Source organism: Chenopodium quinoa, unplaced genomic scaffold (genome assembly GCF_001683475.1).
Source record: "Chenopodium quinoa cultivar QQ74 unplaced genomic scaffold, ASM168347v1, whole genome shotgun sequence".
NCBI classification, from domain to species: domain Eukaryota; kingdom Viridiplantae; phylum Streptophyta; class Magnoliopsida; order Caryophyllales; family Amaranthaceae; genus Chenopodium; species Chenopodium quinoa.
The window spans coordinates 1551762-1566908 of record NW_018744151.1 but is presented as its reverse complement, the minus strand read 5'-3'; the positions used below and the strand labels follow the sequence as shown (position 1 = coordinate 1566908).

The 15147-nt window shown below is 33.4% G+C and overlaps 2 protein-coding genes across 3 annotated transcripts; both read left to right on the top strand.

Moving 5' to 3' along the window:
* Window positions 1-333: 333 nt before the first annotated feature.
* Window positions 334-7564, top strand: LOC110693526 (heterogeneous nuclear ribonucleoprotein U-like protein 1). 2 transcript variants are annotated; one of them, XM_021870645.1, is made up of 10 exons: window positions 334-809; window positions 3703-4463; window positions 4553-4750; window positions 4821-4929; window positions 5022-5080; window positions 5241-5451; window positions 5562-5623; window positions 5720-5785; window positions 6335-6608; window positions 7203-7564. In XM_021870645.1, exons 1-10 carry the CDS (start codon window positions 698-700, stop codon window positions 7295-7297), a joined length of 1947 nt encoding a protein of 648 aa, XP_021726337.1. In that variant the 5' UTR covers window positions 334-697; the 3' UTR covers window positions 7298-7564. The 2 variants fall into 2 exon arrangements, with proteins under 2 accessions (XP_021726337.1, XP_021726338.1); XM_021870646.1 differs by having other exon boundaries at window positions 335-809; window positions 4553-4741.
* A 5738-nt stretch (window positions 7565-13302) lies between these two features.
* LOC110693525 lies at window positions 13303-14723 on the top strand. The gene has a single exon (XM_021870644.1). The coding sequence runs from the start codon at window positions 13381-13383 to the stop codon at window positions 14635-14637; it is 1257 nt and encodes a 418-aa protein (XP_021726336.1). The 5' UTR covers window positions 13303-13380; the 3' UTR covers window positions 14638-14723.
* The last annotated feature ends 424 nt before the right edge of the window (window positions 14724-15147 follow it).

The following is a 15147-nucleotide window of genomic DNA, read 5'->3' as shown; positions in this document are numbered from 1 at the left end:
TATGGAGTATTATTTTCTCTTTCTACATTTTTGCATACCCAATGTCAATTTATTTTTTAAATGTACTTTTACTATTCTTATTCAAAAACTTTTGTATACACCCGGTTTACACTAATTTTACTGTGCATCGAGCAGTATAAAGGTAACTTTTACCTAATTTAAGGGTAATTTTTTGCTTTTTAGGTAACTTTTAACATAATACAATTTTTTATATAAATAGTCAATAAGAAAAGTTTTATAATGGTAATTTAATTACATTTAATCACAAATAATTGATTTTTTAGTCATTTAAAATGTGATTCTTTACTAATAATTTTTATTTGTATTGGATTACTTTTATGCGTATTAGGGTAACTTTTATTTATTTTAGGGGTAACTTTTGATCAATCTAGTCTGTCTTTGTAGTGGATATACAATACTTATTGTACACCCGATTTTTTTTTTAAAGTTTGTGATTCCTATTTGTGTTAATTAATTCCCGTAAAAAATGCCTATTAGAGACTATCAATAGTGGACAAAGTCCAATGTATATTTATCCTAAACTTTTTCAAAAAACAAAAATAAAAAAATAAAAAAATTCGGTAAGTCGGTTAAGACTTAAGAATCTCACTCTTTAACTTCCTTTCCCCTTTTCGTCCATTCCATTTACTCCGTACATTTCTTGGCTCTCGCAATAATAAGAAAGTAGAATTCTTTAATGGCGACGATGAAGCGCGAAAATCCAACAGCAAACGAACAAGAGCAACCCCATTCTAAGAGATTAAAGAACGATCTTCGTGTTGTCCTCAATCCAGCCGACTGTGATTTGGGTAATTTATCTTTTTAAACTCCATAATTCTTTGATTTCTGTATATTTTAATGTATTTTTTCATTATTTGTATGAAATTTTTGTTTTTGATTTGGAATTAATTTTTAATTTTGCCCCCAAAATTCCATCTTTTATTTTAAGTTAATTGTTGGGAATTTAGTGTTTATTTGTTTGGCTTTAGCCCTTGATTTCCCCCCTGAAAATCCTATGAATTGATTTGAACTTTTTTCTGGGGTTTTGATAAAATTTTAGTTAAAGAACATTATGCTAAAAGAATTTGATTAGTAATTGGACCTCTGAAAATTAGGTTGATTATACTGTTACAATCTTTTCTTGTTCTATGTTGAATTGAAGTTGAGATGGGAAATGTAAAAATGTAAAATGATACGGAGTATTAGTAGAGTATGGAATAGGTGCGCTGTAGAATTACATTTGGCTTTTTTGAGGGAGATGCTTTGCACTTGTCTTTAGAATGTGCTCTACACCTTATGAAGGTGCCATCGATGGCTGGGGTAGGGATTTTTTCTTTGAAAAGGGGTGTTTCCGTGCAAGATTTTTCGTAGTGTAGATGCTTCATTGCATAAAGTGGCTTGGTGGTATGGAGATGGTGCTGATATCTAGAGGCTGATTCATGTATGATCTTTATAGCATATTGATGGAGAGTTTTTGGTAATATGGTTGATTGTTTTGTGTATGAGGAAGTGGTTTTAAGTGTTGAAACAAATGATGGCTTGAGTTGTCAAAGTGTGGCATTATTCATGTAAGGTTTGGATGTTTTTGAGGGGGCATTATTATTCATAGATTTGGTGACGAGCCATAGACATCCTATCTTGAAAAAAGCTTATTTGAGGGTCATTATTATTCATGTAAGGTTTGGATGTTTTTGAGGGTCATTATTATTATTATTATTCATTGTTCGTGTATTTTTTTTGCCAAAGGGTTGTAGATTAGTGTGGGAAAGAGTAGATTTTTCTTTGAAGCTGGCGAGTGGCATTGGCTTTGAGGCACCTTACAAGCTGGGTTCATGACGGAATTCCCCAACCTACTTGGAAATAGGAGATTGTGAAGCTATGTGACAAAAAGGGTTGAATCATAATCTATATAGTTAAGAGACTGTTGTTACTTGTTGCGTAGATGAAGCAGCTTGAAACATCTCGTCTCGTAGAGGAGAATTTGAGTGAATTAGGTTATCAGGCTCTTAACGTTTTTTTTTTTTTTTTTTTTTTTTTTTTTTTGGAAATTATCAATGATACCCTCGTCGTTTTGACTTTTATCAATGATACCCTTCATTAAACTTTCATTATCAGCGGTACCCCTATAATTTTACATTAATTGCTACAGTAACCATGCCGTTAAACAAACGTTTAGTACAATCATTTGACATGTTTAATGGGGTGGGAAATGTCAAAAATAGTTAAATGCCCCTGTCATTCAATCTCTTTCCAAAACCCAAAAGTTTTCTCTCTTTTTTTTTTTCTTTAATTCCCTCTTTCCTGTATAACCTTTACCCCTTATATTTGCTCCTCCTAAAATCATACATTAGATCATTAAATGAAGTTGAATTCATAGTAGTACCAACTAAAATCTCATACACAACAACATTTGGACATGTCCTAAAGAACTTCATTAAGTCAACATCATCTATTGGCTAGTGTTTATCTCATCTATAAGCATAAGCAAAAATAGGGTTCAGTATAACTACTCCCTTTTTTTGTCACTTATCTTCAAATTCTATGATTAAATCCATTAAGTTACATTCATCAGGGTCCACTTCAATATCAATTCTATGCACCTTATACTTAAATCGAAACACAACCTTCTCATTCTCATTCTCATTCTCATTCATTCTGCAAAATCAGTATACAATCACTTTATTTAACCACACCAAAACATCACAATACAATTTCACACACAACACCAATTTTAATATCCGAAAAGATTAAAAATTTAGCAATTACTTTGCAAAATCAGAAATAACACTGTTACATGCAATCATAAACACAATTTCACACTCAAATGTATTTTAATATCAGAAAAAAAAAAAAAAAATTAGCAATCTAACATGATCATATGTAAATAACCATAATTCAGAGCTAAATTTAACGTTTGTTTAACGACATGGTTACTGTAGCAATTAAGGTAAAATTATAGGGGTACCGCTGATAATGAAAGTTTAATGAAGGGTATCATTGATAAAAGTCAAAACGACAAGGGTACCATTGATAATTTCCCTTTTTTTTTTTTTTTGGGGGGGGGGGGGGGTACACCAGCCTAGTCCTTCAAAAGTTCAAATGAAGTTTCCACAAAAATATTTTGTTGGTGTCTTGGTTAGAACCCTACTGAAAAGGTCTGGTTTATTTGCAATTGTTGATCAGATCAGAGAAATGATCTCATGATGCTTTTAGAATCCTTCCTCTACAAATGTAGTCTTGGGGTCTGGTGTATTTGCTATGTTGCTGTTGCTTGCTAATCTTGTGTTGGAGTGAATGTCGTGGAATTGGTGAAGAGGATAATTTTATAACCTGATGAGATTTGTCTCACGTGTTGGCTAAGTTAAAGAAATGTGATCTGGTAAGAGAAAAAATGGGGATAGATGCACTGATTTCATTAGGTTTATATCCTAATGTTACATTACCTACGTACTAGCTTTGAAATGTTGTGTTTATTTTCTATGTTTGAAATAATGTAACATTTAATTTTACCTTAATTTTCTAGACATATAAATGATGTCTCATGACTATGTACAATGCTTAATTGAAGAATTTTTGTTTTTATCTAATTAACTTGAGATTTCAGAAGATTGTGCTTTTTCTCCATACTTTCTTGGCTTCATGTTGTCTACTGGTTTATAAGTATGTTTGCTGTTGGTGTGGCCTTACATTTTTTTCTTCCAGCTTTCAACATTGAAGCTGATGGCCTCACAGGGCATGCTCTTTACGAGCAGGGATTTGCTTATTGTTGGTCTGGTGCTCGGGGAAATATTGGAATTACTGGAGGGAAGTACTATTTTGGATGCAGAATCATCTCTGATCAGCCTGTGATAATGGAAGAAACTCCTCTTGACCAACAACATGTTTCTCGCATTGGCGTTTCAAGAGGTGATGCTCCTGTTGGAAACCTTGGTGAAACTAAAGGTAGTTTTGGGTACGGTGGAACTGGGAAATTCTCAACTAATGCCAAGTTTGTGGATTATGGTGAGAGGTTTGGCATTGGTGATACGATTACTTGCTTAGTGGATCTTGAAAGTAAACCTTGTGCTTCAGTGGAGTTCTCTAAAAATGGGAAACGGTTAGGTATTGCAAAGTATCTTGATGAAGACCCTAAAAGTCCTGGAGCGGTTTCTCCAACTGGAAATTTATCATGGAAATCAGCCCTCTTTCCTCATGTTCTGCTGAAGAATACTGTGGTTAAGATGCAATTTAGCACAGAAGACGGACTAGTTCCTGAAGAAGGGTACAAGCCATGGGCCTCTGCTGTGAACGATGGAAATGCAGTGATTGGACCTGCTTTTTCCGACTCTCAAGCTTGTGAGGTGATAATGATGGTTGGATTACCTGCTTCAGGAAAGACTACCTGGGCAGAAAATTGGGTGAAAGAGCATCCAGAAAAACGTTACATTTTGCTTGGAACAAACTTGTCCCTTGATCAGATGAAGGTTCATTTGCTGTTTCTTTTACTTTTCGGATTCCTCTCTTTTTCCATGACTTTTGTTTAATGCTTGAATAACATAATAACATGCCACAGGTTCCAGGTTTGCAGCGAAAATCCAATTATGGTGAACGCTTTGATCGGTTAATGGATCGGGCAACTGGAATTTTTAACACATTATTGTCAAGGGCATGTAAAGTACCTAGGAACTACATCATTGATCAGACTAATGTTTACAAAAGTGCTCGAAGGCGGAAATTGAAGCCATTTGCAAACTTCCACAAGGTATCTATGGTAATTTTTTTCAGGCAATTGATGTATTTTGTTCTTCTTTCAAGTTGTTAATTTTCTTGTTTATCAATAGATTGCTGTAGTGGTCTTCCCAAGACAAGATGAGCTAAAGTTTCGTGCTGAAAAACGATTTAAAGAAATGGGTAAGGAAGTACCTCCTGAAGCAGTTAATGAGATGTTAGGTATGCCTATTTCTATTCATGTTGATTATTTTTATTCTTACCCCTTATATATGAGATGTAAACTTTATGATCCCTCTTTTTCATTTTGGCAGCTAATTATGTTTTGCCTATGAGCAAAGACATGCTTCATACGGAAGAGTATTTTGATGAGGTAAATGTGCATGCTGTACTTGGTGTGGATATTGAAGCTAATTGTAGCTGTATTAATGGTCAATTTAACCCTTTGGTGTTTGCTAAATGGCCAAGTATTTGCCTAATGTATTTAATAATATTCAAAAATCTTATTTTTGATGATGATATTACTGTACTAGGTCATCTTCACAGAGCTCAGTAGGGGTGAGGCACAGCAGCAGCTTGATGAGATGAAGCGTGCCCCTATATTGTCATCTAGCATGAAGTCCAAGGGTGATCATTCATCATATTCCCGTGAAAGTTCTGTCCATTCAAATTTTAGGTTGTCAGCTTGTGGTCCTGGACAACCCTACTCACAATATTCAAGCCCCTCGTTAGGACTTCAAACAGGTATTTTACTTCACTCGATTGCTATTTAATTGACATACTCGATACGTTTTTCCCCCTCCATTTTCTTCATACTGACATTATTTGTTTTCATGGATCTTGCTCCATCTAAGATTTTGGGACAGGCTCTTGGATTGGTCCTCCTGGACATGCTTTGCAGCCAAATCCTGCCAACGTGAGTTCTAAGGCCTGAATCATGCTAAACAAGTCTTACTCTGATTTTCTATTTTATGTTCTAGTTGGAAACTAACCTAATTTCTTCTTAACACAGGCAATTAGAGGATATACAGGGCAATCTGTCGCATTAGAGTCAGTGCAGCCTCGTCCCTTGAACTATGTGAGTAGAGAGATTCATGCATCTGTGGGTCTTTTTCTTTTCTTCTATGTTTTTCAATTCGAGTTTTGGCTTTATGTGAGGTGGTTGGGTTTCCTTTAAGTGTTTGGGATAGTGTCTAATCTATTATGATCTCTGTTCAAATTTTATTTACATCATTTTAGCTTCCTATTATTGATTTTGTGTTCTGCTTTACCAGTCCATGTTACTGGAAGGACACTTTATGAAGGTGAAGGCTTTTTATTGTGGAAACAAACTTTGAAAATTATGGAAACCACTTACTGTAATATGACCCTCTTTTAAATTATTCTCTTTTGAATTTTTTTATACTTCTAATTTTTTGCTTTTCCTTGCAATCTCTCTTTAAATAACCTAAAGGTGCCCAAAATTTATTACATGCCTTATTGACTACATGCATAATTACCCGTGTGCATTGCAAATTTTCCACATTTCTTACCCACCTGAAAATATATGTTTTCTTGTTACCTTTAATATGTATTCCAAATTTGACTCTACAACAATATATAAAAATGATATTTACTGTTGATGCAGGTAAATACCAGATATGAAAGCCCTGGATTTTCTGGCAGAATAGAAGCACCAGGGTCCTGCTCCTATCCTGGGAGTTTGAATTCAATGCCTCCCAGGAATTGTCATCCTGGAACATATTCAAGCTACAGTAGTCCTGCTCTCGGGAATAATTTCACGCAGCTTGACGGTGGAAACTATTTGTATGATCCTCATAGAATACATGAATCTGCCTGCTCTTATGGAACCAGATACGGAAATAGTGCAGAAGAAGCAATTTTAGCTAACCAATTTAATGGTTAGATTCCTCTTCTACTTACGTGATTGATGTTTTACCTCGCACCACCACTTTTTTACCAGTGAGATGGATATGTGATTTGCATCACTAGTTCTATAAAAAATTATATACACTCGGATGTAAGGTGCACCCAAGGGCATTTTCCACTGAATCAGCAAAAAAAACTACCTTTGGGTGCATCTGCGGCTTATATCTATGTGCACCCGAGTGTATATAAAAGGTGGTGTGTATGAGATAATTTGCTCTTGAAGGACCCAGACCTCTGTGACTAGCTTTACATCACTGTTATACTCATTTACACCTGTAAATTACCATAGTCGGCCACAGCATGATATTTAGCAAAGTATAGATTATCATTCAAGCAAATGTAGGTGGTGAAAAGTGAAAACACCTAGAAATAAAAGAGATCAAATTATTTGGGAAAGTCAAATTATTCAAATGGATTCCTGATTTCTTGCATGTAATCGTTGTGGACCTGTGTGATTATCTCAGCCTTTAGGCAACTCAGGCCCTTAGCAATGAAAAAGGTGGACATGTTATTTTCAGCATTGAACTTGAATTGAATATGTTTCTTATGTATATCTATATTTGCAGTTTCGCAAACCCCATACTCAAGGCCTCAGGGAAGTTACTCTGCTGATGTGCGGCATCCTGGAGCTGCACTATACCATCCTCCTAGATATTACTAATTGCTGGTGCTGCTCTCAGGAATCGAGATAATACTTAGCTTTGCTGATCATGGAGACTGATGTGTAAATGTTTTGTGGATAACTCTTTAAAGTGAGTACTATTGGCTTATGCGCCATTTGATCCTTTTTGTTCTTCCTATTTTGACTTTTTTTGTCTCGCAAAAGGATTCTAAATGGGAAGAACAAAAAGGATCAGAGGAAGTGACATATCTTGTCTTGTCACACAATTTTATTTTTGTCCCATAATAATAGTTGATTTTTCTTATAGTCCCCATTGAAATCTTATTAACACAGGGTTTTATCACAATCTTTTCATTTTTTGAGAAAGTGAAAGTCATTATCCTTTGGGAGTTTCATGTGGATTAAGAGTTTGTTTCACCAAGCTTTTAGAAGGTTTTCGTAACGTCTATTTCCTCGAAGTTCTCCAAAAATAATTTCTATAAAATGTAGGAACATCGAACACCTTCATGTAGTATTAAGTGTATTTTTTTAATGTTGGTTTACCCATTGTGTATAATATGATATTATAATAATATAATGTACTATTTTCTTTCCCAATTGTTTGAGTAGAGTTGATTAGGTCAAGAGAAAAGTAGTTGAACCTAAAATGTAGTTTTGTGAAAATATAATTGTGATCTTAATGGACATATATTTTAGGGAATAGGGACAACTTAATAAAAAATATGAGGCAATCTTTAAAAGACAGAGAAGTCTAAAGTTAAGGCCGTCATTCAATTAGTTGAACAAATTAGATGCGCAATCGTGTACATAGTTATTTCCATGTAAGCTTGAGTAACATACTAATATAGAAAAGAAACCATAGAAGACCTTTCTTACAGTTTCCTATAGAACTCAAAATAGAATTTCAGAATCTAATCATGATGGTGAAACATGTGCTAAATCCCACGCCCTAAATTAGAAGCTTTTCCCTAACTCCAACTAACTCAACATTTATGTGGTCAAACAACAATCTTGACTCTTGAGTTAGTCGTTACTAGTATCTAAACTCTAGATTCAAGTACAAACTTTCTAAAACTCTAAGCATAAAATTACTTTACCTTATATTTCTTGGAAATAAAGCTCTTTTTTTATGGTAGTTCAAATGTGGTTGACCCACTATTATGTTTCTTCATTGTTCCTACATCAGCAAATTGTACACCTAAAGTTCTTAGTAGACCCTATGTTTTGTTTAAAGTATTACACTTTATCATATCGATGCTTTTAAATTAACTACAGTATAACCTCGCTATTTTTTCTTAAAGTTTTTTATTACTTCATTAGCTTTCTTAACATTTTATTAAAGAGCAGTGGAGCACTTTATATGAAGTAGTAAATTCAAGTGTTCTACTCAACCTCTTTAAAAATTTGTATCGATTAAGCTGTAACACTTATTAAATAATATTATTATTATTATTATTATTATTATTATTATTATTATTATTATTATTATGAAGGCGTGCGACAGCTCATATTTTCACTAGGATAGGCTTTGCGATAGTTAGAAGAGTGGGGCTCAGATTGTATCTCGGCTTCCCACTAATTAATTGTAGGTTGTATGACTATTATTTTTGAGAAATAATAATAATAATAATAATAATAATAATAATAATAATAATAATATTTTTTTTAAAGAAAAAGTTGCTTTTTATATCTTTGCTAAGCTTTTCTCTCCTTTTGAACGAAAAACAATAAAAATGGGCACTTAGAAGAATGAAGACACCTAAGTTTCCATATGTAGGGAGGCCCAACCACGTGATTGGTTTTGGTTGGAAGAACTAATACATCATCATATCTCTACCTCTTTTCTTTTTCATCTTTCAATTGCATGCATCATGTTTCTTCATTTTTATTTTATTTTATTACAAGAGTATATAATATATAATGCGTTAATTTTTATATTATCGACCCAACTATATTATGTGTCTTGTTAGTTGATGTTTGACGTTGTATTATTTTGTTAAGATTACAAGTTTACATCTGTTGGAACTCTGGCCAAACACTATATCATAACAATAATAGCACTAATACAATAGTTAATTACAACGCACTGCACGTAAAATTCTCGATATTCTAATTATAAAATTACGTAGTACATACTCCATATAAAACAATATTACCACAAATAATTTGCTTTTTATGTTTGTAAAAATTGTGACAAACTACGAAGTAATGGTTATACTAAATCAAAACTAAGAAAAAAAAAAAAAAACCTAAGATAGTATTTAGTATATACAAAGTACAATATGTAAATTTTCATTAGGTTTTCTCGAAGTTATGTGAAAAAAATAATCACCAAGAATCTTTAGATGTAAACAAAGTCGTAAATAAAACAAAGATCATATGTCAAATTGCCAATGGCTAGGACAACATAAATAGGATTTTAAAATAGTTTGCTTTGTGCAAGTTTCAACACATATAAATAGAAGGAATAAGGGTTGTAAATTATATTGCTTTTTCAATTTACGGGCCTGTTTTGATTGACTAAATCGAGCTTAGCTGAACTGAAATGAAATGAACTAAACTCAACTGAACTTATTGAGCTGAACTGAACTGAGTATTTTATGAGAGAATGAAATTAAGAACTAAAGTGAACTGAATTGAACTGAACTTATTAGAGCTGTACTAAACTGAAATGAATTAAAATAATATAAAGAGAACAGGTCTTCATACGGACACAATAGGATATCAATCCATTATTTTTACTAGATAGCCTTTTTTCCCTAGAAAATTAGATAAAATTCTTTTGGAACTTGATCTCCAAAATAGGTCTTTTTACTCAAATACCAAGATCAAATTCTTGAGATATATGTTACATGTATCTAATTAATTTCATCTAGTATCTTACTACCAAACAAAGATCAACATAATTTGTTAGAAAAAACCTTTTAAAACAACTTTTTTGTTCAGAAAAACCTTATAAATTTTTTTTGGCAATTTAAAACCTGATTGTAAATTTTTTTTGTTGAAGACAACCAAAGGTCATTTTCCAGCATTTACTTCTTCTTTCCGGCATTGACTCCCATGTGACATGCACATGCTCATTTTTTTTTACTAATTCCACCCCCTTTTCTTCTTTGTTCCCTCTAATTTACCTCTAGTTCCCTCTTATTAAACCTTGTTTAATTATTAACCACCAGTCCACCACCATCGCTTCCACCACCACCAACTAACCCTCCCTTCTCCTGTCAGCAACCCCTCATCCCCTATTCCACATGCCGTCCAAAACTCCTCACCCTCCACTGCCGACCGACCTCCCACCGCGACTACCCAGACAAACCCTAACCCCCGACAACCCTCTTGCCTCCCTTCTCCCACCACGAATTTCAGAAGGGGAAAGGGGTTCGAGTTGAGAGAAGTTCAAAATAGTACCATTTGAAGAATCAAGGTCTTTGATTTCCCAAATTCTTTGGTTGAATTCGATGTTGAGGACATCTTTAATAGTATGATTATTGCCTTTCACGAATCGCCCAATTCGAACTTTAGAGTTGAGCAATAGGGTCGGTCGCCAGTGGACGCGACTCGCTAGGGGTGGGGAGATCTGACGGCCGGTGGGATGGGGGAGGGTTAGGGTGGTTGGATGGTGGTAGAGGTGGTCGTGGGGTTTTTTTTTCTTTTATTTATTTATAAATTAATTTATATGTTAAGTGAGTTAAATTAGAGGGAAATTAAAAGGTAATTAGAAGAAATGGGGTGGGAATAAGAAAAATAGACATGTGCAGGGCACATGAGGGAGTCAATGCCGGAAATAGTTTAGTCAACGCCGGAAAGTAATCTTTGGTTGTTTTCAACAAACAAAATTTACAATCAGATTTCAAATTACCAAGAAATTTTTATAAGGTTTTTCTGAACAAAAAAGTTACTTTAAAAGGTTTTTGCTGACAAATTTTCCTAATTTTTAATGACATTCCTTTCAATGAGTTCATCATATATACCCAATGCATAGATGTACTTGTCTCTGAATCGGAGAGATTGAGTGATTGACCATAACGTACTATCTACCCAATTAACTACATGTCTTATTTATTGATCATTTATGGAGTATTATTGTTTTGTAAAGACTCAGACATGTGTTCAACATTTGGTCAAATACTCAGTATTGCCAAAATAGTTGATACTTGCTAGTACTTCTATCTCAAAGCACTAGTCACTTTCGCTTTTCATTATTCATTATAATTTTAGGGTAATGCTACACATATATATAGCCCTTAAGGCTATATATAAGCATTAAAAAAATTCTTGTAAATTGTATAAAATTAGGAATTCACGACAAAAACACGCGTAGATCAGTGTAATTAGTGTGAATTTGTCATGATTTTCTAAATTTAAACAGTTTTTAAGAGTATTTTTAATGCTTATATGTAGCCCTAAGAGCTATGTATAACATTTTCCATAATTTTATTATCTTCTTCTCAAACTATATACAGTCACATATATCGTTCTAATTTTGAACATTAGCAAAAAATTAAAAACTTTACGAGTAAATTCTCATTAAATTAGTATGTATGAGAAATTAAAATCAAAAGTGAATCTTGTTGATTTCAGTCTCTATAAGCATTTTTTTAAAAAAATCTTCTAGTATGTAACAAATTAGTGCATTGGAGACCATGTATAGGGCCTGTTCATATTTAATGAACTGGGTTGAACTGAACTGAACTGAATTAATTGGAGCTGAACTGAACTGATTGGAAAAATTAAAATGCATAAATATATATGAAAACGTTTATGAAAATTAATGATAATATATATAGTGGATTGTGGAAAATATAAAAGTGTTATAAAAATAACTCTGTATTTTAAATTATTATATTTTAAATTATTAAATTTTGTTACATTATATTTTAAATATATATATAAATAAAAAGTATTCTTCAATATTTTACTGTAGTCAATCGCATATGCTGCAGTTTCTCAAAAAAAAAAAAAGCTACTTTCTTTAATTATTAAAAAATCGTTCAACTATATAAAAAAAATGTGACCATTTTGAACGATGAATATAATTTATAATAATAATAATAATAATTATTATTATTATTATTATTATTATTATTGTCGTTGTTATTGTAATATGCTAAAACATCTAAAACAAAAAAAATAAGAATTGAACTGAACTGATTAGAGCTAAACTGAAATGAATTGAACTGAACTGATTAGAGCTGAACTGAATTGACTTAAAATAAGTAAATATAAACAGTCCCTTAGATGCTAATAGTTCAATACAACGACGTCTACCCTACAAAGTTTATTTGAAAAAAATCTAAAAACATAGAGTAGCAATCTTATTACAATAATTATAACCTTTGTATAAACATCAAATTCTAACAACTATTTGAAGACACAATTCTTCAACATAACAATGAAATGACTGTTGTACAACTGAGTAAAAAAGGTGTCCATTAAATTGATGTATATGCCATTATATAGAGGTAGGACATGTTAATTAATTGAATGTAGTGGACAAGAAAGAAAGGACTTATCATTTGTGTCATCATAAATAAATATCTAAACTATTACTCTTTCGTAGTCTTAATTTCAATAATAACCAACCCTCAGAATATCAAAAGCTAATGTTTTCCAACATCTTTTTATCACAAGACAACGAACTTTAATTCATGTCATAGAAAGATATGTCTATCTACCAGATCACCAGATGGTTGAAAAGAACGCCAAAAGGACCAACTGATAAGATGTATTGTGTTGCCTAGGAATTAAATCGATCTACTGTACCAATAAAAGTTTGAGGTTTAAATGTTGGGATCAAAAGTGAAAATTAGATACTCGGTAATCACATAAGTTCAATATCATTTAAGGCTTAGCTTGCTCCGATTTACTGAAAACAACTGAATTGAACGGAGTTGAACTGAACTAATTTATAAGAGAAGGAAATTAGAAACAAAACTGAACTGATTGGGGCTGAACTGAAATGAAATTAAGCTGAACAAAACAGGTCCTTATGAGGAGGAGTTCTTAATGTTTTCTTTTTTCGTACCCTTAAAAAAACACTTATCAAAGTATATACTGTATAATATTAAATCTAATCTAATGACGATATACTAATTACGGAGTATTATTAACGCTTAATTAAGATGAATGTACAAAGTACCATAAATCTCCCATTTGGCACTAACTCTTTAGTCTTTACCATTCCATTTCCACATGCCTTTGCTCTCACGCATTGTATAATCCAAAAGCTGTCCCAAAACACTAAATCCAACTTCCACTATTCATCCCCCACTTCACTATATATTCCAATGCTCCCTCACTTTTTTCCTACTATCTTCTCCCACTTTCTTCTTTTGTGTTATGGGCCTTCTCCAACTTTCTTCTTTGCTAATTATGCTTCTTTCACCATTTTCTCTTACAAATATAATCATAATAACTTACAACCCATGACATTTATTCTTTTTCTTCATTTATTCACACCACCACCACCACTTATGGCAACTAATTCTTCTTATCACTCTCTCTTTTCTTGCATTGTCTCTCTTTACACCCTAATTTTTCTTTACTTCCCTTGTGTTTTCGTAAAATCGTTACTCTCTCCTCTCCTGGTCTCCACTCTAGTCCTCCTACTCACCCTGTTGCGACTAGGCACGTCGCAACAACTTAAGCAAGAACAACAGCAACAACAACAACAAAATATAGATTTTGCCGAGGGTGTAAAGACACCCCGGCAAGTTATAATTCAAAACGACTTGGAACCTAATCTTAAGCCCGAATCCGGCCCGATACAAGAAGAAAGAAATGTTGTCAAAGCCCGTTCTACAACTGAGCCCGGCCCGAAACCGGAACATCTCAAACATGTAACGTGTGATCCAGGTCGGTCAGTTGAGATTATTGATTCGTTTGAAAACCAGGAGCACAAGAAGGAAAAGGGTTGGGCCGGGCCGGAGAGTTTGGAATGGGCTGAGCCCGAACCCGAATACGGGCCGAAGGTTTTCCTAGATTGGGACGTGGGTGCGCCACTAGAGGTTATATATGAAGCGTATGAGGGGGAGGAAGAAGGAGAAGAATCACAAAACGACGTGTTTTGTAAGGCGGGAATAATAAAGAGGTACCCATCACTTTCCCGGTATTACCCGGAATCGGAATCGGATTCGGGTTCGGATTCGGATTCATATTCGTATAGTTCTTCGTCATTTGATGAAGAGGAAAGAGAGGGGCTAATTGAGATAGCTCTAGATGATTATGGGTATAATTATGGTGATAAGAAGATGATTAACATGCTAATCAAGCCTAAATCAGGAGATCAGAAGGCAGTTTATCATAATTTTGATGATGAGGATAATTTAATTGAGATTGAAATTAATCCCACAAAAAATATGTCTGATTTTCCTTGGTGAGTTTTAATTTTAATTTTTTGGTGGGTGTAGTTGTATAATTTATTAATTTTGGAGTTAAATTAAATTCTAGTACGGAAATGATGTTACATGTTTTGCATGTTTCTGTTAATATATGCTAATTATTAACTACTACATAATTAATAGCTTGTTGAACGTCAACACTCAATAGGGCTTCTAATTTAATTGAAAGGTATTGTGTTATTAGTAAATTAACTTGTACTTTCATTATCATAATTGATAAAGTAAGGATGTCCCATCATCAAATGAAATATAAGAAGTGTAATTTTCAATGATGATATTAGACACTTGTCACACTTTAGATTAGCTCCATCTAACCACGTTTGTATGAGTACCTATACAAGGGCCTGAATGTTCGTTAATGGTCGCATGTTACAATAATATGCGCCTTACGTTAGAGAGCAACAATTGAGAATGAGATTTGGCATAGAAGTTGTCCATGTACGTAATCCCTAGACTCAACATCATAACCTAATATTTGATATGCCGAGA